This window comes from Rhinopithecus roxellana, chromosome 4 (genome assembly GCF_007565055.1).
Source record: "Rhinopithecus roxellana isolate Shanxi Qingling chromosome 4, ASM756505v1, whole genome shotgun sequence".
Classification (NCBI taxonomy): domain Eukaryota; kingdom Metazoa; phylum Chordata; class Mammalia; order Primates; family Cercopithecidae; genus Rhinopithecus; species Rhinopithecus roxellana.
This window is the reverse complement of record NC_044552.1, coordinates 87229329-87252974: the sequence shown is the minus strand read 5'-3', so window position 1 is coordinate 87252974 and position 23646 is coordinate 87229329. Positions and strand designations below refer to the sequence as shown.

General features: G+C 38.0%; 1 protein-coding gene across 4 annotated transcripts in view; it reads left to right on the top strand.

Annotated features, from left to right (window-relative positions):
• Positions 1-277: 277 nt before the first annotated feature.
• Positions 278-23646, top strand: part of COL12A1 (collagen type XII alpha 1 chain) — a 122523-nt gene continuing 99154 nt past the window's right edge. Inside the window, exons 1-10 of one of the 4 annotated variants that reach the window (XM_030929307.1) lie at positions 471-548; positions 3514-3621; positions 11428-11544; positions 13286-13429; positions 13880-13939; positions 15817-16080; positions 16251-16415; positions 17093-17266; positions 21920-22210; positions 22412-23014. In XM_030929307.1, the coding sequence (XP_030785167.1) occupies positions 3549-3621; positions 11428-11544; positions 13286-13429; positions 13880-13939; positions 15817-16080; positions 16251-16415; positions 17093-17266; positions 21920-22210; positions 22412-23014 (1891 nt within the window). In that variant the 5' untranslated portion in view covers positions 471-548; positions 3514-3548. Of the gene's footprint in view, positions 549-3513; positions 3622-11427; positions 11545-13285; positions 13430-13879; positions 13940-15816; positions 16081-16250; positions 16416-17092; positions 17267-21919; positions 22211-22411; positions 23015-23646 lie in introns of those variants that run through there. The other 3 variants (XM_030929305.1, XM_030929308.1, XM_030929309.1) reach the window with 3 other exon arrangements.

The following is a 23646-nucleotide window of genomic DNA, read 5'->3' as shown; positions in this document are numbered from 1 at the left end:
CCTTGGCAGGGAACCCGGCTGCGGCTGTCCCCCTCTCTGCTCCCTCCTCCTCCCCGCCCCCCGGCGGGGCACTGCTACTACGGCGATCGCCACCTCATGCCGAAGGAATGCTCAAAGTATGCACACGTTCCCAAAAGTAGACCTCCTTCACCGCCGGAGGAGCATACATCACCCCGTGGCAGCCGTCCACCTTCTCAGGCGTTTCGTAACCGAGTAAACTGAGAGCTGGGAACAGCCCTCTATTAAGTAGCCCGCGGCGCGGAGTCTCTTCCCACTTGGCGAAGGCGAACCGCCCCAGACGCGTCCGCGCGCCGGCAGCTGCAGGCTCAGGCCGTCTCCACTCGTCCTGCCGCGCCCGCCTCTCCTCCTGGGATTCTCCTCCTCCTCCTGGACTTCCCCGCCGCTGCCCACGCCTCGGCGGCCGCTAGGTGCTCCTGGAGCGCAGCGCCTATCGCCGGGGCGTGTGGGGGCCACACCGAGCACTAGCTTCTCCGACGCCAGGAAGCCTCTGTCGCTGCCTCTACCTCACCCTGTCGCCGCCGCCTCAGGTCAGCCCGGTTTCTGTCCCCTTTCCCCTACCCCATCATTCCTACAGACAACTCGGAAAACGGCGTCTAGCTTGCACCTTGCCTGGAGCGGTGAACAATCCTGGGCGAGGACAGTTTGGACTTGTAATAGTGTACATGGGCTTGAGCTTTGCCTTGTATCCTGGGATTTTGTGATTTTTGGGGGGTTTTTGAGGGAGAGGGGAATGTTGCTTTTCTTAAGAGCTGAGCAAGGTTTTGTGCGCGCGAAGCATCCCGTTCAGTGTTTCCGTTTCTAGAGGAGTTTCATCTGTGGAGGCTGTCGATTTCAATGGAGGGCGCACCGGGTTCTGGGGCGGCAGGGCCCTGGTTATCTCGCGGCTGTGGCTTTGTCGGGGAGTGCAGGCTTGCGGCGGGGGCGCTGGGAAGGTATTTTGATGACGCACGGTGCGGAATTCTTTGGAGGGCCCGCTGAGTGCTCTGCAGCTCGTCGAGGCTGCACGGGTGTGTGTGGCATCTCGAGACAGATTCCTAGTGGAGTGTTCTGGCTCCTTTCCTCCCCTACCTTTCAGCGCATCCGAGATGGAGGGTTAGGCCCTCACTAGGGTACTCATTCTTGGCGGACTTACCCAGCTCCGGGAGAAAGCCCCTTTCCGACTCCCTCCCGGTGCACTGGTGGAGGCCCTATTCGGGGTCTGTGAGATCTCTGCGGCGTTTTCCCACTTAAATATTAAACTTGTGGGGATCAGAAAGCGTGGGGCGCCCGACTGGTTCACCGAGCGAAACAGGTACCTCCAAGAGGGCGTCCTCGGGAGCCCTCCAGTGACCAGTTCAGGGCTCCCTGGGACTCTGAGCCAGGGAGACTCTCGACCCGGACTCGGTAGTCTTCTAATGAATGCTGGGGAAGGATGGGACAGGAAAGGAAATAAACTCTAATCTCTCCTTTGGCTAATGCCAAGGTCGTGGTGGGTGGGAGAGGAGGTAGGCGACGCGCACGCGGTGTGTGTGTGTGAGAGATTTTCTTTTTAACTTGACGCGGGAGTTAAGGAGTTGGGTTCTTCCAGCGGGGAATTGGGAGGGGACGAGTTGGCAGAAGGGACGAGTCCACTTAGCCCCAACTCCCACCCTAGTGGACTCATTTTTATTCATGAGGGTGAAGTGAGGGAATCCTCGCTGCCACGTAGGGGCGGCCGCTTTCAGATATTTATGTCTGAGAATGCTCAATGAAGTGTTGCTAAGCATTGAAATGAATGTTTTGGCTAAAAAGGAGAGAAAGCGTTTTCTTTTTTAAAACATATGGACGGGATGCTTGGCTGGCTGGCTGAGCTCTAACTGCGTTTCGGTATCCCGGCGCGAGATGATTCATTCTTGCCGCTAAGTCGGGAAACCGATAGGTGGCGATCGAGACCCAGCAAAAGTGTTTCCACTCAGGTTTTTGTTGAGTTCGGCTATTAAAAAAAAGAAAAAAATCTGCTCACAGCTTTTCGGTGGGTCGATTGTTCGCCTTTAACTTTTCGCAAGCACGACTGCCAACTGAGTTGGAAATTATTATACCAAAGTTAAGGCCAGAAGATTGGAACAATGGGCCAGTCTCACCTCTTGCTTTTCACTGATGTCGAAGAGGGTTAGAAATGTCAAACAGTTGTTAATTAGGAAGAAAGAAATTGCTAGACCCCTTAGATACCTAGGGCAGTGCCAAAATTTTAATCTTGGCTTCATAAAAAGGAGCTCTAGGCAATTTGGCACGCCTGCTCATCAGACATTTAAAATACAATTTACACACAGGCTGAGGAAAGCTGCCCTCATGCTTTGTGCCAGTAATTTGGAAAGTCATCGTTGGAGATTGTCAGTTTCTTTTCTCAAAGAGGCCTCGACCTTTGGCTCATTTTTGTATTCCCATTGCAGGACAGTTTCCTATCCTCCTCCATTTTTCCTGAGGCCTAGGCTGTTGGCTTACAATAATTTATGTACCTCAGACTCAACTCTTTTTATGTTTTGCCACTGGCAGCTTCCCAGTTCAGTTCCTTGCTAGTAGCTTTTGTCTTTGGGTTGAACCTTAGACTGTTTTAGGAGATTCCATTCTGTAGACATGGGTTAAGTACCTACTGTGTGCTGGGAAACCACAAAGATGAATAAGATTCTTTGTCTTTAAGGAATTAATAATGTAATTACAAAATTAGAAAAAATCAGAACAGAACATATTCTCCTCTGGGGCATATATACTTATAATATTCCAGCTTAAATAAACAGTTAAATACAAAGATTATTGTTGATAATTTTTATTTAAAAACACCTTGGAAAAACAGACAAAGGTGTCTTGCTTCTTCCATCTTGCTGCCTTTTTTTGTTATTATGTATTTTGGAGTTGTTTTTCCCTCATCTCAGGTAAAAGATTTATCAGATGTGAAAACAACACAGTTAGCAGGAGGGTCAGGTTTCAGCTGGGCCTTACATTTTTCTGTATAATCCATTTCAGATCTTAAAGAGCTGCATATTTGAAAGCAGAACAACATGAAGAAAAAAGAGAATTAAAAAGGTTTATTTTACTTTTCCAAATTACCCTGAGACCACTAAAGTACAGTTACCTAAAAAGTTCAGCAGCTAGGAAAAAGCAGCCAAATAAAATCCCCAGCTGGAAGAGATATTTAGTTGAGTGAAGGATAAAATGACCTCTGAATTAGCCATTACCCAGGCAGGATGAAGTCATGTGGGGGCTGGTAAGGCCTTCACCCGGGATGCTAAGCAGGACCAGTCTCCAGGAGAACAGGACCCTTTTTAAACTTGAACTTCCTCCTAGGGCCATGATTAAACTTCTGTAGACGAACTTGACTTCCACTGCTTCACAATAGGCTCATTATGTGCTGGAGTGGGCCTTGTGGTTATTAAGGCAGATCTGGTCGGGTTCTGGACTAGGTCCAGGCTCCAGTTCTAACCTGGTTCAAGGCCTGCCCAGACCCAGTTCTGATGCGGTTACTGCTTCCTCCCGCAGAGCTCTTCATGCCGCTGTAAGCTCGGAGGCCGAGGATGCGGACCAGGCTTCCCCCAGTGCTTGCCGCCCTGGGCGCGGCCCTGCTCCTGTCTTCCATTGAGGCAGAAGGTAAAAGTCTCCCTTCCCCTTCTCCGAGTGACAATGCAAAATTCGAGAAAGGAAAAAACACATCTTTCTTGCTTCTATTGCTTGCTCTGTTTTCCCTGCGCTTCGTGCTCTCTCCGGTGATTTCTCTCCTCCAGAGAAACGCCCCTTTCTCCTGAGGTTTGTCCATTTCCCAGCTCTCAGGTCCAGCTCTTTTGTATTCTGCTTAATGCATTCCATACAGTGCTGTGTGGTCTTCTTGAGCTTGTCTCTGCGGTGTGCTGTCCACACTGCCACCTGCATTGCCGCCTAATGAGAGGACCAGCCGCCCGAGACGGGGCGACGGCTCTAATCATCTCAACCAACAGGACACCTCCGGGTGGCACCCAGGAGCCCCGAAGAGCGGGCGCACTCGCTCGCTTGGCTAGTAACCAACCACCTGTCTCGGGGCTGCGACCTCGGTGACAGAACACAATAAAAGACTCCAACAGCGCTGGCTCTGCGCCTCTGTGTGCTTTGTGGGGAGCTCAGTCAGCGGGGCGGATGGTGCGGGCAGATGAGCCAGCAGCCAAGCGCCCTGGGGGATGATGGCTGGCAAGCGGAGATCCGGGACCCGGGGTGTTCGCCTGACCTAGGGTCGCGGCTGTCTCTGTTTGGTTCGCAGGGCTCCAAGGCGCGTGGCCTGGACTGCCCCAGCTCAGACAGGTTGAGCCTGGGCCAAGGTTTCCAGCCTGGGAAGCGAGCGCGCACCGGAGTTGCTGGGCACCACCTCCAGTGTCCTGCCTTTGCTCCCTTCTGCCTCCCTCTGGGAGAGCCCGGTGCATCTGACCTCCCCGCGGAGGCGGTGGGGCGCTCTGAGATGGGTTTCCAAAACGGCACCGTGTGGTTCCTCCTCTAGAAAATGGAGGGCTTTTGTTAGATGTCCCACCCAATTTTATTTGTTGTGTGCACTTGATGTCTTAATTTCTCAGTGTTCATTAAACAAGCCAGTTCTATATGTCAACCCCATGGCGACTTCTGTGGTCCCTCAGTTGTCATTGGAGACCTGAAAAATTAGTTTTCGTATTCTGCAAGGTAAATGGAGTAATGTCATGAAAGAGATTTTTTTTTTTTTTTTCCAATAAAGAAATACCCTTGATGAAGTTAAGGGAGGAAAAAAAAAAAAAAAAACACTTCTGCAAGTGACAGCTGTGGAAGTTCTGGGTTGAATTGTGCTTTTTTAGAGGCTGTGAGAAAGTATAGTTGTTGGAATGATTATGCCGAGGTTTTCAAGGTTTCTATAGTGTTTGATTTTCTACTTCGAGACTACAGGTTAAAAAAAAAAAAAGATTAGGGGAAGCAGAGTGTTTCCAAAATGTATGGCATGTTTAGAAAAGTGACAGGAACGTGCTGACTTTTCTTAGCTGATAAATATTTTATGAATGTAGAGTCTTTTCAGAGTGACCTCTGTGAAGTAATATTAAGATGAGGTTGCTTTTAATGTTCCTTTCTATGTCGTTGTTAGGAAGGAATTTTATTTGAGGAACTTCTAGAGGCCTTACTACAGATATTTTTAGATAATTCACTGAAGTGGCCCATTTATTGCTCATTAAGAAAATAGTTATTTGAAAATCAGAAAGAGTTGAGAATTCTTAGAAAAAGAATTAGGCTGGAAATGATGTAAGTGGAAAAAATTGATTCGGAATTAGATATTGGCTGGTTAGCAAAGTGCAGTTAAAAAGAACAGCTTACTATCTACATTTCTGATTATTCCCATATTATATTTTATCTTTTAAATTTGTATTTATTTCCATATGGTACAGCTCTTTTTTTGCTTTCTTAAACTGTGTCTTTTCTTGTATCCCATCTCCTTAAGTTAGTATTTAATAATTATATTTTAATAGGATTCATTTTTTGGCCTTATTCTCTAGTTTGGCATGGTCAAATAGAAATATGGTATGAGCCACAAATATAAGCCACATATGTAACCTACATTTTTTTTTTCTGGTAGCCACATTCCAAATGGAAAAAGAAACAGGATAAATTAAATTTTATAATGTATTTTATTTAACCTAAATTATTTCATCATGGAGCCCATATGAAAATTATTAGTGAGATATTTGACTTTTTTTGTACTATGTCTTTGACAATTGGGTGTGTATTTTATACTTGCAGTGCAGTTTATTCTTTAAATTATTTTTATTTTTCCTGAAACAGAGTCTTGCTCTGTTGTCCAGGCTGGAGTGTAGTGGCTTGATCTCGGCTCACTGCAGACTTTGCCTCCTGGGTTCAAGTGATTCCCATGCCTTAACCTCCTGAGTAGCTGGTACTATAGGGGTTTGCCACCATGCTTGGCTAATTTTTGTATTTTTAGTAGAGATGGGGTTTCACCATGTTGGCCAGGCTGGTCTTGAACCTCTGGCCTCAATCGATCCACCTGCCTCAGCCTCCCAAAGTCTGGGATTACAAGCAACACTGTTTATTTTGTTCTGGCCACATTTCAAGAGCTTGATAGCCACACATGTCTGGTTGCTCCCGTGCTGGACAGCACAGCTCTGGTGTTGACTCCTAAGTGGTGCTAGGAGCCTTTGAAGGACTAACAAAATTTATGTCCAAAGCCTTTCTGGGGACACTGGACTGGGACCAGAATTTCTTTGAAATATTTCTGTTGGGGGCATTTCAAAATTTCAACTTGGGACTCTATTTGGTACCATGCCATTTCAATCTGAGTCCTAAAGTAGCCACAGTTACGTTTCTTTTCCTTTCATGACTCACACTTGCACTCTTACATTGATACTATTTTATCACCATTTTCTATGACCTTAATGTTTTGTATATTAAAAACCAATACCTTTTTGAAAACATTAATTAAAATGTTTTGGCATTCACTTTTTGCATTTCTTCCTTTTTATAGTGGTAATATTTTTGTCTTGTTTTTCTTCTGCTTATTTGTATTAGGAGCTATATTTTTCATACTATGTTATCTTGTCCTATAGAAATAAGAGTGGAAATGATTTTTTTCACTTCAGTATTTATAATTTTTAGCCACTGTATAGACTTTATCAACTGTATCACTGCATAGACTTTATCAGCCATATCTGAGTGGCCTAGAATGTATGAATTATTTTTGGCTCATGTATCATACAGTGTGTTGATTATCCTGTAGAAAATTTAACACTTTGTGTTTAAAGGTTAATGGCCAGTATTCCCTGAGAATTGGACACTTTTCTAATTAATCTAGGATTAGAGATGAACACAGGTTTTGTGAAAAACAGAGTGTTAATTTTGGTTAGTCTGGTTTATAGTTTATAATATATAATAAACAAATGAATATTATCAATTCATCTGTGAGTTGTGGCTATGGCTTTTTCTTGTGTCTAGGTTAAGAGACTACTTTGTATATATTTCTATAATCCTATGTCTAATTTGTGTTATAACAGAAATTTCAAACTAGAGGCTAACATAGAGATCATCTATTCTACTCTCATTTTCCAAATGAGAAAATGAGGCCCAGAGAGGCTGAATCACTTGGTCAACTAATGCACCTACTTAGATATGAAAAACAGACAAGACCCCAGTCTTCTAGTCCTAGGTTAGTGCTGGTTTGGTCACACTGTGCTTTCTTTGTGCTTAACAACTGGTTGTTCCAGAAAGTTTAATGAGAGGACACATTTTATAATGTGTACAAAATAATCTGTAGCTTATTCTAAAATATTATCTTTTCAACTGGTTATTTATGGTACCTTGAAAACTCAAATGAAATGAATTTCTATATCATGGCAAAGATCATTACATTTATACTAATTTTGCTTGGCAAACATAAATTAATGCCTATAGAATATAGTTAACTCATCGCATATTGCACACTTGTCAAGGTTTCTACTATTAAGGTAGTATCCTTTCCAGTGTTGTTATCACATATATCAAACTAAAGATCTTACTAGTTCATCAAGATATTTTAGTAGTGTATTCTTAGCTTTGATTTATCTATAGCACATTGTATATACTTACCAATACTTATTACACTCCTCCACTCCCGCTCATCCATTTTCCCACCTGTCTATCCATCCTTGTCTTCATTCATCTCTACAGTGGCTGGTAATTTCTTGGACATAGCCCCTTTTTGGGTGCCCTATTAAAAATGTTTCAAAAAGTTATATATCAAAATGGACACTTTAGTTTTAAATACTTGAACAAGTGTATAAAGTTAATATACCAAATTCCATCTATATCTGAATTGGAGATAACTGAATACCACATATTTATGTATATACGTATAATAATATGTAATATGTATAATATATACACATATGATTATTCATGTATACATATAAATCAGTTCCATATAAATATTGTTTATATTTACAAATATATGTACATATTAAAAATATGTATATATTAAACCCATTTATGTCTAGTGTTCCATTACTGGAATGCTAAGCATGTGGCAGTTATTTATATCCTACTGCTCAAGGTCATTGCCAAGGTCTGATTACAAAAATTCAAAAAATTGCAACCTCAGGCATAAATGGTTTAAAAGCAACTACTTATAAATATTGTTTTCTAAAGTTAATTTTTGATGGAACGATTTCTTCTACTTTGCATCTAATCTAGTACAGTAGAAAACTGTATGTTTTTGTAGTCAGACCGTGGAATCCAAGTGTTGTTGCCTATTGGCTGTGTTAATCTCTCTGAATTTCACTGATTTATCTGTAAAGCAGGGATAATAAGGTCCATCACTGGGTTCTTACAAGGAAAAAAGTGGCAACACAGTAACCAGCTCTCTGCCTGTTGTAGAGGACACTCAGTAAGTGTCAGCTATTATTAACATTCCCAAAACGTTCTAAATCCTGTTTATGTAACAGGATTTATGTAGCAAAAGTTTATGTAACAAAAATCTCATCAGAATGAGCCTTTCTTAGCATAGTATTTTGATAACAAAAAACATTATTTTGTAAATATGAAATTAAACTATGAGTAAAAATACTTAAATTTTAGTCTCTTCACTATCAGTATTCAGGTTTTATGAATATATGTAAGATTGTTATTTATTTATAATTTTCATTCTGTTTCTCTTGGTTTGGATTCTCATCCTATGCACCTATGGCTCTTTGTAATTATAATCCACATGCAGCTGGTACATAATTGAAAATTTCTGGGCTAGGAATGGTGGCTCATGCCTATAATCCCAGCACTGTGGGAGGCTGAGGCGGGCGGATTACCTGAGGTCGGGACTTCAAGAGCAGCCTGACCAACGTGGAGAAACCCCATCTCTAGTAAAAATACAAAATTAGCCAGGCATGGTAGAGCTCGCCTGTAATCCCAGCTACTCAGGGGGCTGAGGCAGGAGAATCTCTTGAACCCGGGAGGCTGAGGGTGTGGTGAGCCAAGGTTGTACCACTGCACTCCTCCAGCCTGGGCAACAAGAGCAAAACCCCATCTCAAAACAAACAAACAAACAAAAACAAAAAAAAAAGAAAATTTCTAGCATCAGCATTATCAGCATTGTCTTAGGGAACACTTAGACTCTGTGATGATGTGATGGTGTTTATGAATTATTTTTATGTAAAAGAAAATATTTCCAAATTAATAACGTACGTTTTTTAGCATTGATTTATGTTAACATGGGTCATACACTCACATCTGCTTTATTATTATTTTTTCATGAAACAAAACAAACAAATGTACAAATAGAACGGCAAGCCTGAAAAGCTGTACATGCAATAAAATTGGCCAGAAGAAAAGTGAAGCAGGCTGTCTGTTGTACCCATGCGGGTTGGCCATTCTTTCCTACTTTGATTCCCACATACCACAGTTTCTGTGAACACCTCAAGATCCTCTGAAATGTTAAAGACTTTTCCCCACAGTCAATTTTTCAGTTTATCTGGAATCCTGGTCATTTGGATATCAACAAGGGGGGCCGCTGCTGCCCTTCAGCAGTTTTAACCTAATGTCCGCTGCTTCAGGTCATTTTCCTTCCAAGGTTGGTGGTACTGTTTTTCCATGTACTGATTTTTTTTAAAAGCATGCTCAGGCCAGTTGTGTCTGCCTTTGCATTAAATTTGTCCTGAGCCATTGCTATTGGAACAATATTTTATAATGATATTCTTAATGCCCGTTGTCCTATTAACATCTGTTGCATGCATGCTATACTAAGTGATGAGTACAGCTAAACCTCAAAATATGATTAAAGACCGAAGAATGTTGAGTAATTAAACCATGCATGTAGATTAATAGTCTAATCTCACTGCCTGTGTATGGATAGTAAGAATATAACATTCATTCCAATACTAGTGTATCCAATAAAAATAAAAAGCCATCTCCTATAGTTGGAGGCAGCAGTCCACTAAAGCAAATGTTTGCTTAATTATTTCCATTAAAACATGTTATTAATATTACATAAATCTTTAACCCCAGTTAAATTCTGTGACTCATGTCTCAAAGCTACTAGTGTATTTTAATTGACCTTTGGAAAAACCTAAAAGGAAATTGTAATCTCTCAAAACAGATGCAAAAATTCTGACTCACAAGGAATACTTTCAGACTAAAACATTTAAGAAGAGTGTGGCTGAAAGTCATCTTAATTCGTTGACCTGTTTCAAGAGTAATACTTTTTAATTCATCAACCATGCACTGACAGTGAGTCAGTACAATGCTGCATGATGAGGCATGAACATTGTAGAGAGAATATCATTATAAAATATTTAGGAAACGTCTTTGTGTAATGACTATTGTACATGGAGGCTTTTGTTCATTGTGGGAAACTAAAAACAAGTCAACATTTCATTGACACATGCATGATGCTGTACAGTTTTGTATGTAAACTATTTCTTTCTATACTTTTCAGTTATTCCTGTCATTGACTTTTCCAAGTTTTTATGCGCAGTCATGTCTTCAGATCACTGATCCTTCTTCACTGTTTTCTTTAAGTTCTGTAAATAAATGTCCATAAATATACATTGATGTTGTCTTTCCATAATTAACCATTGTTTTGTAAAGGACCATACTGGCATTTTAATCTAAAATGCCCTTTCTAGTATGGAGTATACCTGCTGCAAAGGAACTAATAGTGTTGGTTTACACCCTGGAACATTCAGCAAGCTGGTGTAAACAGGCAGAATATTAGTTTTATAAACTTTTGAATATCACTATTTATATGCCTACAAATTATTAACATCACTTATTTTTGAATACTTGCCTATGAATATGAATATACATTTAAATGTATATTTCCTTGTCAGATATAACTGTTTCCCATGATTCCTCATTTTCATTAAAATATATTTTTCATCTCTGCTACATATTGAGATTCATCAAATAACAATGAATAATTACAAGCCAAATAATGCAGAGAATGAACCAAAACCATCATTGATTCTTGTCCATATTATGGGAAAAAACGTATTATGTCAATGTTTTGAATTAACTTCTCTGGTTGTAAGCAGGTTGTGATTTAGCATGCTTGTTCAAAATGCACTCAGCATGTATCGAAATTCCTTTAATTGTTATGTGAATTGTTTGCATATGTGGTTATTATATGTGATTTCATTGTACTTGTATGTACTTGTATCCAAATATGTTTCTATTATGCTTGATTTTGCTGGCCATTCTTGAATGACCTAGCAACTCAAGAATCAAAAGTGTTTTGTGCTGTCTTCTGTAATATGTATACTCTCTGATGTTTTGTCAGCTTTTAGTTTTATTATCCAACAACATATCTTTTATATTTGTTGGAAACAAATTTATGCAAAGACAATTTTAGAAAGCTTTGCTTAACACAATTCTTTATTAATTAAATTGACCATTTTGTGACATTGAAAACCTTAATAATATAAACTCTCTCTTTTGCAGTTGACCCACCTTCAGACTTGAATTTTAAAATTATAGATGAAAATACTGTTCATATGTCATGGGCAAAACCAGTTGATCCAATTGTGGGTTACAGAATAACGGTGGACCCTACAACAGGTAAGTTTTGAGACTGGGGTTTTAGGACAGCAGCATCAAGATGATATAATTCAATCTCCACCTCTTCTCCCATTTCATCATGAAGAAGCTGAGCTTTAGGAAGCCTGAGGGATTTGATCCATGTCACCAGACATTTACTGAACTCAGGTTTCAGATTTCCAGCCTAGTATCCACTGTTATATTTTAATGTTATTGAGTATAACATGTTTTGCTGTGGTAGGCTGTTCTTATTAAAATCTCACTCTATTTTTACCTGATCAAAATATTGTTAGTAATCTTTGATCTTATAAAATCAAATCCTCATTCCTTGGCATTCTTCTTGAATTACTTAATCTTTTCAGCATTTAAAGTATCAGCTGATGAAGTAAGTTGTTACACCTTACCCAGCATCCTACACATTTCAGTATCCAGGAAACATCATTCTGTGATAATGGTAAACAACCATGATGACAGATAAGAATTTACTTTGGCTAGGTGGATTCTGTAGACACTAGGCTGAATCCTTGGAAAACAAAACTTGTTTTGCTTGTTCTCAGACATTGTCTTTAGTGTTAATAATGTTGCCAAAATGTGGAGAACCAAACTCTATTGATTAATTTTTAGTTCTAAAATGGAATGAGAAAATGACCATTTCCACTAACACTGGCTAAATGGTAAGAAGAAGTCTTGACTGGCTGACAGTAGAGATGGAAGATGTCAACACAGCTTATTACTAGAACTGTGTTTATTTATCTTTTAGCCTTTAAAAATACTAATGATTTTACATACCGATTTACCAGGAAATATAGCCAGGAAATATTTACCAGGAAATATTTACCAGGAATTAAAAAAGATGATTTAAAAACTTAAAAAGGAGTCAAAAATTTACTTTTTTCTCTTTGAATCTTTCTCCCCAAATATATTTGCAGTTAACTTATTCATTCCAAAGCAGAAAATCAGTTCTAATAGGGTCCATACAGTTTCCAGATATTGGGAATAACTGACACCCAGCAATTCCAAAACTGACACTGGGACTACCCAACCTGGCAGAGTCTGAGTGTCTTGATGTCCTCTGGGGATCTTGGTTGGTTTTGCATATTCCACCTGCAAACCAAGAGCATTTTTCAGCGGTCTGTTGCACCTATTATCTTTCCTAATTATTTATATTTTGACGAAAACAATATAATTAAAAATATCATCAGGCACGTAATTCCCAGGAACCACCATATTTCCTGATTGAATTGAGAATTAACAGAATCTAGAAGGGAGTACATAATTGCCAAAATATAAGTAAACACCTAATATACTGGACCTTGAAATATTTGATACCTGCTTAAGTCAATGCAGAGGTCAATGTTACCAATTAAGGCATGTAGTCATTTGAGTATGGAATATGCACTGCTTCTACACAGATTTCCCACTAGGGGTTGGTCTTAACCTCTGGGGTTTGTTTTCCTTGAGTTTATTTTCATCTCTTATTTCTCTCTCTCTGCTGTCCTCCAATGCATAACTTAAAATTAAATTCTTTTTCTTTGTATTTATAAAACTGTTATCCCCCATTAGTCTCCAAAATCAATGAAAGATTTTTAGTTCTATATTCTGGTATACCTTTAAACTAGAAAAGTCTTGAATTCTCAAACAAGTATTAAATATAATTGTAACAAAAGAAATACCAGTCCATTTATTAAATTTCTAAAATTCAAAATTTTAGTTTTGGAAGGCAGTAAAAAAAATAATGATATTTTCCTTTTTATATTTCCAGATGGGCCTACTAAAGAATTTACCCTTGCAGCTAGTACCACTGAAACTTTATTGTCAGAACTTGTACCTGAAACAGAGTATGTGGTGACAATAACTTCATATGATGAAGTAGAAGAAAGTGTACCAGTTATAGGACAACTAACAAGTAAGCATATATATAAATTAAAATACTTATATCCTTTTTATTTTGCAGAAAGGTTTTCCTACTTCAGATTTAATCTCTTGTGATACAGAGTTAATTTATACCAGTACTAACTATTTTTTCTGTTATCCTAGTTATTAGTGGACATGAATAATTCATTCCTGGTTTATAATTCTGGTCTCTGGAAACAGCAGGAATGTTATAAATGAAGACCATTAAAAATGTTGAACTTTGCTGGACAACAAAGTGAATATCTTTTTGAAATATCTCAAAAATATCACTAAAATAACTTACTTGCAAGGGAATGATTATCTGGCAGTATTCTCTGACCAGCTGGGCAGGACCATACTTTTAAGAGACAATAGCAAAAACTAATATAATATATTTATTCTATTTTAAAGAGAATGTCTGCTTGGGTTCATTTCCTTTTGTAATAATAAAGTTTTAACTTAGTTCAAACAGGTAGTTCGACAAAGCCAGTGGAGAAGAAACCTGGAAAAACTGAGATACAAAGTGAGTGTTTCTCATACTATTTTTGCTTAGATTCATGGAAGTGATAAATATAGGATAGAACAAATGTTCCAGTTATATACATAGATTGATCTTACTCCTATATTAATTTCTATAAGCTTTATCTAGAAGGAGCACAGACAATGTAAGAATAATGTATAACTAAGCCATTATAACTTAAGTTCTGACATTCTAGCCAGTTTTTCATTCTATTTACTAGATATTCTTTTCAATGGGAGAGTTTGAAATTGTGTGTGTTCAACCTTTCCTGCAGGATTTTGGCAATAGGTGAAAACAAAGCATATTTCAGGACTCAGCTCGTTTCTCAAAGACAAACTGATAGCAGTAGGTGGTACTTAGGAATATATGAGAAATACAAGGCTGGAACATGAGAGAGATGCCCTCAGCTAGTGTTCAAAGCAATACAATTGTCATGAAAATACTTTTCTAAGTCCATGTGTATGTTATGCTCCTCTCTAGGTTATTTACATGGCCTTAGTTGAAAAAGTTGTAACCTTTTTCAGTCTCTGTAACACACCTCTTATAAATTGGTGCATTTGTAATCAGATGAAAGCAATTTTGTTCAGTCTAGATCTTGCAGTTATTAGCCTCCTTTTGTCTTACATTGCTTTGTCTGACTTATGGGGATAGATCCTTAAGGGATTTCTTGGACTTCTAATTTTGTCACCTTCTAAAACTTGGATTTATGACCTAGAATGACAATAAAAAGATTATAAACACGAAAGTCTCTTTATCTGGAAATATTCCCTCCAGACCACTGTTTATCGTTATTTCAGATGCTAATATTTTCAACAATTAGTATTGATTTTAAATTGAAGTATTATGCCAAGTATTGACTTTTTAATAGGCTTGAACTGACCTATTAAATAGTGTGCAAAACTTATTTAAGAATACAACTTGTATTTGGCTTGCAAAATTTTCCAGCACCCTCTCCTTCTCTTCCTAGCCAAATACTTCTTTTATTACCTACCAACTGACTGCAAGGACAAAATCATCTTCAGAAAATTCACTTGGTATTGCATTACAAATACAGATTTTCATAAAACCAACCTGACCTCTACCATAGAGAAAAGGAAAGATAACATATTCAGTTATAAAAGCTGATCATTGTATTCTGATAATTTCAGAATACCACATGAATTTTTAACTTTTGAATAAAAATAATTGTTTACCCTCTTTGTTCACTGAAAGTAGGTTTTAATTGTCAAATTTAAACATATTGATAATTAGGACTAGATATTTTGACTATTTTGCATAACTTTATGCTTGTTTTTACTTCTGTTAGGCTCCCTTAGCCCTCTAGACTAACCCTAATACAAACTTTAGATAATTATATTGAAAAGTGCAATAGAATCTTAACAAATTAGGTCTTCAACTCAACTGCACTTCCTTGAATGGTACAGAAATTATTTTGTATTTATTTGTTGATAAATACCAAGGAATAAAAACCCTTTGCTTGTATTTCTTTTGTGTGACTCCTAAATGTTTTATAAAATTTGTACTTGTAAAGAAGAGTGAGGGTATAGTTTATAAAAATGGATAGGTTGATAGCACGAATACTTGTACTTTATGCCCCGGAGAGCAGGTTATAGATCTATTTATCTCTTTTTGTATAATGTCTTATATAGCAATTTAAAGACATCTAGTTCCATGAATTCATCTTGATAAAGGCATCGAAAATGCTTCTATGTGTTGTTAGTAAAACTGTGTATTCGTTTGTGCATGTGGGTAAAGAACAATCGGTGAATATGTTCTAATGAACAGAATGATTTAAGGAGCCGACATTCTTGCAATGTTAGCATGTATTGATGAGCTGATTTAATAAAACATCATTTAAAAAGATATCAAATGTATTACAGAATGCTCTGTCAGTGCCTGGACTGATCTGGTTTTCCTTGTGGATGGCTCTTGGAGTGTGGGAAGAAATAATTTCAAGTACATTTTAGACTTTATTGCTGCTCTTGTGTCTGCTTTTGACATTGGGGAAGAGAAGACAAGAGTTGGAGTTGTTCAGTACAGCTCTGATACCAGGACTGAATTTAACTTAAATCAGTACTACCAAAGGGATGAGCTTCTTGCTGCAATAAAAAAAATTCCATATAAAGGTGGCAACACAATGACAGGTATGTTCTACAGATTTCTTTAAAGTCAAAAATAAATGAAATGTCTGTTTCAGAAAGAAATGACGCATTGCCTATTACATATTAAATATTTTTGACATTATTCGCATAGTTTTTGACTTTGGAAAAATTGTGTAGTACAGAGTAAATGAACATGTTTCTTTTCCCTTTAGGGGATGCCATTGATTATTTAGTTAAAAATACTTTCACGGAATCTGCTGGGGCAAGAGTTGGCTTTCCTAAAGTGGCAATTATTATTACGGATGGAAAATCCCAGGATGAAGTGGAAATTCCAGCAAGAGAGCTTCGTAATGTTGGAGTTGAAGTTTTCTCCTTGGGTAGGTTAAGTTCAGTTAATTATTTCCATTTTACAACTCCTGTAGTATACTTAATGTTTAGGAAGATGAAATATTGATTCCTTAAGGAAGGATGCTATTAGAAGTGTTTACTGCATTTTTATAGTGTAATATTAAAGACTTAAATTCTCTTTAAGTAAAAATTCTGCTTATCTATTTTCCTTATATAACTCCCTTAGCATATGTATTTAGGAAGGTGGTATTCACATTCTTTGCCAGCTCTCTACTTTTCAAAGAATGCTGGGCCAATGATTCTAATAAAGATCCTCCTTGTATTATCATTAAGTGTTTTTTATGTGTTTCCTATATTATGTAATACTTGAAGAATTCAGAGGGCTCCAGCTTATTCAGGACTCTGGAAGAAAAAAGTATTATCTTTACAGATGGCAAAGACATGTGATGGTATGGTTGGGATGAAAGCCCACTCTGTTTAACTAACCATTTGTTTTCCTCTTTGGCTGGCCACTCTATGCCAAATTACAAAATGTTTTTGTCATCTGCACAGTTGCACATTCGTTATGAAGCAAAGCAATCTGGCTTATGACTTAATAACGATTTGAACATGTCTTCAGTTGTGAAAGACAGAGAAAATGAAGAACTCCTCCAAGTCAGTTGGCACATTTCCCATTTCAATATGTCCTTATCCTTTTGTTTCAAAGGCATTAAAGCTGCAGATGCAAAAGAACTCAAACAAATTGCCTCCACACCTTCACTGAACCATGTTTTCAATGTGGCCAACTTTGATGCAATTGTGGATATTCAGAATGAGATCATCTCCCAGGTGTGCTCAGGTGTTGATGAACAACTTGGTGAATTGGTTAGTGGAGAAGAAGGTGAGTAGACTGTGTAGTATTCCCCATGTGTTAGTCTTTTCCATTGTTTGAGTATTTACAGTTTTATAGTTATCTTAGAAGTAGACATACTTAAATGTTTCTTCCAGTGATTCTCCAATTGTATACTCCATTTGCATTGTTTTTTAGCAACTCAATTTGTTGATACCATTTGCATTGTTTTTCCTTCCAGTAGAACATTCAATAAAATGTATCATTGCAAAGTTCTTAAAATTTTTTTTGGGAGTGACAAGTTATGATTTACTCTTTTGTTTAAGACTCTTTTGTGTACATTGAATGTCTGTCTAATTATGCGATTATGGTACTTGCTTTAATTATCTTGCACTCTGATTTAAACGTTGATGGGCTGGAAAGACATTTGCAACTTAAAATAGTAAAAATGTTTCTATTAACTGGCTAAGAACAAGGGTTTTCTATCATTATGCTCTGTGTAATGTTTTGAAAGCTTTTAAGAATATTTCAAAGGTCAGTCAATGTGATCCTTCCATTAGAAAATTCTCCCATTTCTATTAGTTATTACTTCTAAATACATGGGAGAAAGAAGAGACATTTCAAAAGCATTCTTTTGAACATTAAAAATAACAACCTAAAGCCTTTATATTTTTCCATCATTGTTTTCCTCTCAGCCTGAGAATCTTTAAGTGATTAAACATAAATTCTAAATAGTGACATCTTCGATCGTACAAACTCCTTAATCTCCAATCTCTGAACATTTTGTCAAAATGTTCATTGGTCCTAATTCTGTCTCAAAACTTCTCATTACTTCATGGACTCTCAATCTGTTCCTTTGTTTTACTGTCTAATGTCTAACCTTTTTGCTTTGTATTATTATAAAATCCATCTCATTCACCTCCACTTTTCTCTGATTACTTCTCTTTACTCAATCTTTTAACAGTTTAATTCTTCCTGGGGTGCAGTTGCATGTATGCAAGTGTAGGCCAAACTTTTTCTCTGCCACTGTTGGAACTTTCCCTGTGTAGGGGGGAGCTGGGGCTGCATCACAGGTGTTCACATTTCTCTTTAGTGTCTTTTCTCTTCTGCTGGACTAACCTGAGGCTTCTCTCTTCTGCTGGACTAGCCTGTACTGCCTCTGTATCCCTCAGGTTTGGCCAAATTTCCATGTGGCATCTCTGTGGCTTCCCTCCTACTACTTTTTACTGAAACATAATTTTTAAATATATATTTTTTAAATTATTTTCTTTTTTTTTTTTGAGACGGAGTCTCGCTCTGTCACCCAGGCTGGAGTGCAGCGGCTGGATCTCAGCTCACTGCAAGCTCCGCCTCCCGGGTTTATGCCATTCTCCTGCCTCAGCCTCCCGAGTAGCTGGGACTACAGGCGCCCGCCACCACGCCCGGCTAGTTTTTTGTATTTTTTAGTAGAGACGGGGTTTCACTGTGTTAGCCAGGATGGTCTCGATCTCTTGACCTCGTGATCCCCCTGTCTCAGCCTCCCAAAAGTGCTGGGATTACAGCCACCACGCCGGGCCAAAATTATTTTCATTTTTTAAACTTTTAAGTTCAGGTGTACATGTACAGGTTTGTTACATAGATAAACTTGTTTCAGGGGGGTTTGTTGTACAGATCATTTTGTCACCCAGGTATTAAGCCTAGTACCTATTAGTTATTTTTCCTGATACTCTCCCTCCTCCTACCTTCAACCCTCCAATAGGCCCCAATGTGTGTGTTGTTTCTCTCTATGTATCCATGTGTTCTCATCATTTAGCCCCCAGTTATAAGCAAGAACATGTGATATTTGGTTTTCTGTTCCTGTGTTAGTTTGCTAAGGATAATGGCCTCTAGTTCTATCCATGTCCCTGCAGAGGACATGGTCTTATTCTTTTTCATGGCTGTATAGTATTCCATGGTATACATGTCCCACATTTTCCTTATCCAGTCTTATCATTGATGGGGTTTTATGTTAATTCCAAGTCTTTGATATTGTGAATAGTGCTGCAGTGGATATACGTGTGCATGTATCTTTATAATAGGATGATTTATATTCCTTGGGTATATACCCAGTAATGGGATTGCTGGGTCAAATGGTGTTTCTGTTCTTAGTTCTTTGAGGAATTGCTGCACTGTCTTCCACAATGGTTGAACTAATTTACACTCCTACCAACAGTATATAGGCATTCCTTTTTCTCCAGTACCTCACCAGCATTTGTTATTTTTTGACTTTTTAATAGTAGCCATTCTGACTGGTGTGAGATGGTGTCTCATTGTGGTTTTGATTTGCGTTTCTCTAATAATCAGTGATGTTGAACTTTTTTTTGTATTATTGTTGATCACATGGATGTCTTCTTTTGAAAAGTGTCTGTTTACGTCCTTTGCCCACTTTTTAATGGGGCTGTGTGTTGTTTTCTTGTAAATTTATGTTCCTTATAGATGCTGGATATTAGACCTTTGTTGGATGCATAGTTTGCAAAAATTTTTTCCCATTTTGTATGCTGTCTGTTTACTCTGTTGGTAGTTTCTTTTGAGTTTCTTTTGCTGTGCAGAAACTCTTTAGTTTAATTAGATCCCATTTGTCAATTTTTGTTTTCGTTGCAATTGCTTTTGGCATCTTTGTCATGAAATCTATGTCCTGAATGGTATTGCCTAGTTGTTTTCCAGGATTTTTACAGTTTTGGGTCTTACATTTAAGTCTTTAGTCCATCTTGAGTTAATTTTTTTATATGGTGTAAGGAAGGGGTCCAGATTCAATCTTCTGCATATGGCTAACCAGTTATCTGGGCACAATTTATTGAATAGGGAGTCCTTTCCCCATTGCTTATTTTTGTCAGGGTTGTTGAAGATCAGATGGTTGTAGGTGTTCAGTCTTACTTCTGGATTCTCTATTCTGTACCATTGGTCTAGGTGTCTGTTTCTGTACCAGTACTACGCTGTTTTGGTTACCACAGCCCTGTAATATAGTTTGAAGTCAGATAGCATCACACCTCCAGCTTTGTTCTTTCTGCTTAGGATTGCCTCAGATATTCGGATTCTTTTTTGTTCCATATGAATTTAAAATACTTGTTTCCAGTTCTGTGAAGAATCTCAATGGTAGTTTATTAGGAATAGCGGTCAATCTCTAGATTGCTTTTGGCAGTATGGCCATTTTAATGATATTGGTTCTTTCTGTTTATGAGCATGGAATGTTTTCCATTGTCATCTCTGATTTCTTTGAGCAGTGGTTTGTAGTTCCTCTTGTAGAGATCTTTCACCTAACTAGTTGGCTGTATTCCTAGGTATTTTATTCTATTATTCACAACTCCCATTGTGAATGGGAGTTCGTTCCTGATTTGGCTCTCAACTTGACTGTTGTTGTGTATAGGAATGCTAGCAATTTTTGCACATTGATTTTATATCCTGAGACTCTGCTAAAGTTGTTTATCAGCTTAATAAGCTTTTGGGCTGAAACTATGCAGTTTTCTAGAGGGATTATGTCATCTGCAAACAGGGGTAGTTTGACTTCCTTTCTTTATATTCGGTTGCTTTTTATTTCTTTTTCTTGCTTGATTGCTCTGGCCAGAACTTCCAATTCTATATTGAACAGGAGTGGTGAGAGAGGGCAACCTCATCTTGTGCTGGTTTTCAAGAGAAACGCTTCCAGCTTTTGCCTATTCAGTATAAACATCATTTTTGTGTGCTACATCTGATTTTTTTTTTTGAGGAGGTGATGTGTAAATTTGGGCCTTTTTACACACACTTCTTGCAGGTTGATTTGTAAAAAATTAGAACTATATCTTCTGGGAAGTTGATTCCATTGACAAATCCAGAATTTTGATATCGTCTGAAATATATTAAAATACTTTATATTAACAGTCAAATGCATGACTATGTTCTATGTTGAGTAAGCATCACCATTTTTTAGAGGATTGATATGTGTGTGTGAATATGCATGTTATAAGTCATTGTTTCCCCTCTGTTTGGTGGCACTGTGAACATAGTTGAACTTTTTTTCTTACCCTGAAACTAGTGAAAATAAAATTGTTTAAAATTATAAGAACTTGTCATTTAAGAACTACTAAATTCTTAAATGACCACATGGATGTCTTCTTTTGAAAAGTGTCTGTTTATGTCCTTTGCCCACTTTTTAATGGGGCTGTGTGTTGTTTTCTTGTAAATTTATGTTCCTTATAGATGCTGAATATTAGACCTTTGTTGGATGCATAGTTTGCAAAATTTTTATCTTTCTTGGCATATTATAAAGCATCTTTTAAAGATTCCACTTTTGTGATGTCATTAAGAGAGAAAAATTCCATAAAGAATTGAATGAAGCATTGATTTAACAAATATTTATCAAGTGCCTACTTTGGTACTTGAGAATGAAGACACTTGAGAGTGAATACCAAAACCAGAATGGAAATCTTGGTTTCAGAGAAGAATTAGGCCTGAGGTGTCCCAACATTAATTTCTTCCAAATACTTTGTTATTCCATTAACTTCTCAGCAATTTGACTAAAAGCCAAGTGTCAAGCCACTTTTGGTTTGATAGGGACATGTGAAATTGGAGACTGAGGAGGGTATTGGGCAACTCTTTTCAATGTATTCCGGATTAATTTGAATAAGGAGATTTGAAGGTCCAAACCTAAAGACCAAATTAATAAGGTTACATCTCACTGTTATTAATCACTGTCTGCTTGTAACTTTTTAGTTGTTGAGCCTCCTTCAAATTTGATTGCCATGGAAGTCTCTTCAAAATACGTTAAGCTAAGTTGGAATCCATCTCCTAGTCCAGTGACTGGCTACAAAGTCATCCTCACACCAATGACAGCAGGAAGCCGACAGCACGCTCTGAGTGTGGGGCCTCAGACAACCACACTCAGTGTTCGTGACCTCTCAGCAGACACAGAATACCAGATCAGTGTTTCTGCCATGAAGGGAATGACATCCAGTGAACCCATCTCAATAATGGAGAAGACTCAGCCAATGAAAGTACAAGTGGGTGAGTTAATGTGTGCATCATGTGTTTGGAATATGTGAAGGTCTGTTTGACAGAATGCCTTACTTGTTAGGACTTAGTTTTGAATGAAATATTTGCAGTAGTTTTTTTTTTTTAAGAAGCATGCATACTAAGAAAGCTAGATATGTATATTTTAATGATGAATATGTATTGAAGTTTAATGTACTTTTTTTCTCTTTACAGAATGCTCACGTGGTGTGGATATAAAAGCCGATATTGTGTTTTTGGTTGATGGCTCCTATAGCATTGGGATTGCAAACTTTGTTAAAGTTAGAGCCTTTTTGGAAGTTCTCGTAAAAAGTTTTGAAATTTCACCAAATAGGGTCCAGATTAGTCTTGTCCAGTACAGCCGGGATCCTCATACTGAGTTCAGTTTGAAAAAATTCACCAAAGTGGAAGATATAATTGAAGCAATAAACACCTTCCCTTACAGAGGAGGATCTACAAATACTGGCAAAGCAATGACTTATGTCAGAGAGAAAATATTTGTGCCTAGCAAGGGATCAAGAAGCAATGTGCCAAAGGTCATGATTCTTATCACGGATGGGAAATCATCAGATGCTTTCAGAGATCCTGCGATAAAACTAAGGAATTCAGATGTTGAAATCTTCGCAGTTGGTGTGAAGGATGCTGTTCGCTCCGAATTAGAAGCTATTGCCTCTCCTCCCGCAGAGACCCATGTGTTCACAGTGGAAGATTTTGATGCTTTTCAGAGGATATCTTTTGAACTCACACAGTCTATCTGCCTTAGAATTGAGCAAGAATTGGCAGCTATAAAGAAGAAAGGTTAGTAGACTTTGAGAGTAAAAGTTATTCATGAACAAAGCATTTTGGTTTCTAAAATTGTGGATTATGTGCTTCTTCAATTCTTTTTATAGACAAGAAAAGGTAACTTTTCTACGTTATTGAAAACTATTGAACTTAGTTTACTTAGCTCTGAGATATGACTTTCTCCTGGGTATGGATCATATTTTAGTTGGTGAAAAAGCCGTTTACTCATAAGAGTCATGAGATATTTCTGTTCCTAGATCCTCAAAGCAGGTTTAGGAACAAGTTTTGTCATATGTATGTGTCATTTAGAATCTAAGTCCCAAGTATGGGGTGTTCACTATGTGCTGGATACTGAGCTGGGTCCTTCAACTCAAAGGTGATGAGAATATAGTCCTGCACCTTTGGATTCTTTTTATGCATTTCCTGGATCATTTTGGGCATCGTTTGTCACATCTGGAATTTTCTTCGTTTGCCTGATCTACTTTTCAATGTTTAATTAAAAGTCCCATCCCTTGAGTTTAAAGTCCTTTTCAGGGACATGGATGAAGCTAGAAACCATCATTCTCAGCAAACTAATACAGGAACAGAAAACCGAACACTGCATGTTCTCACTCATATGTGAGAGTTGAACAATAAGAACACATGGA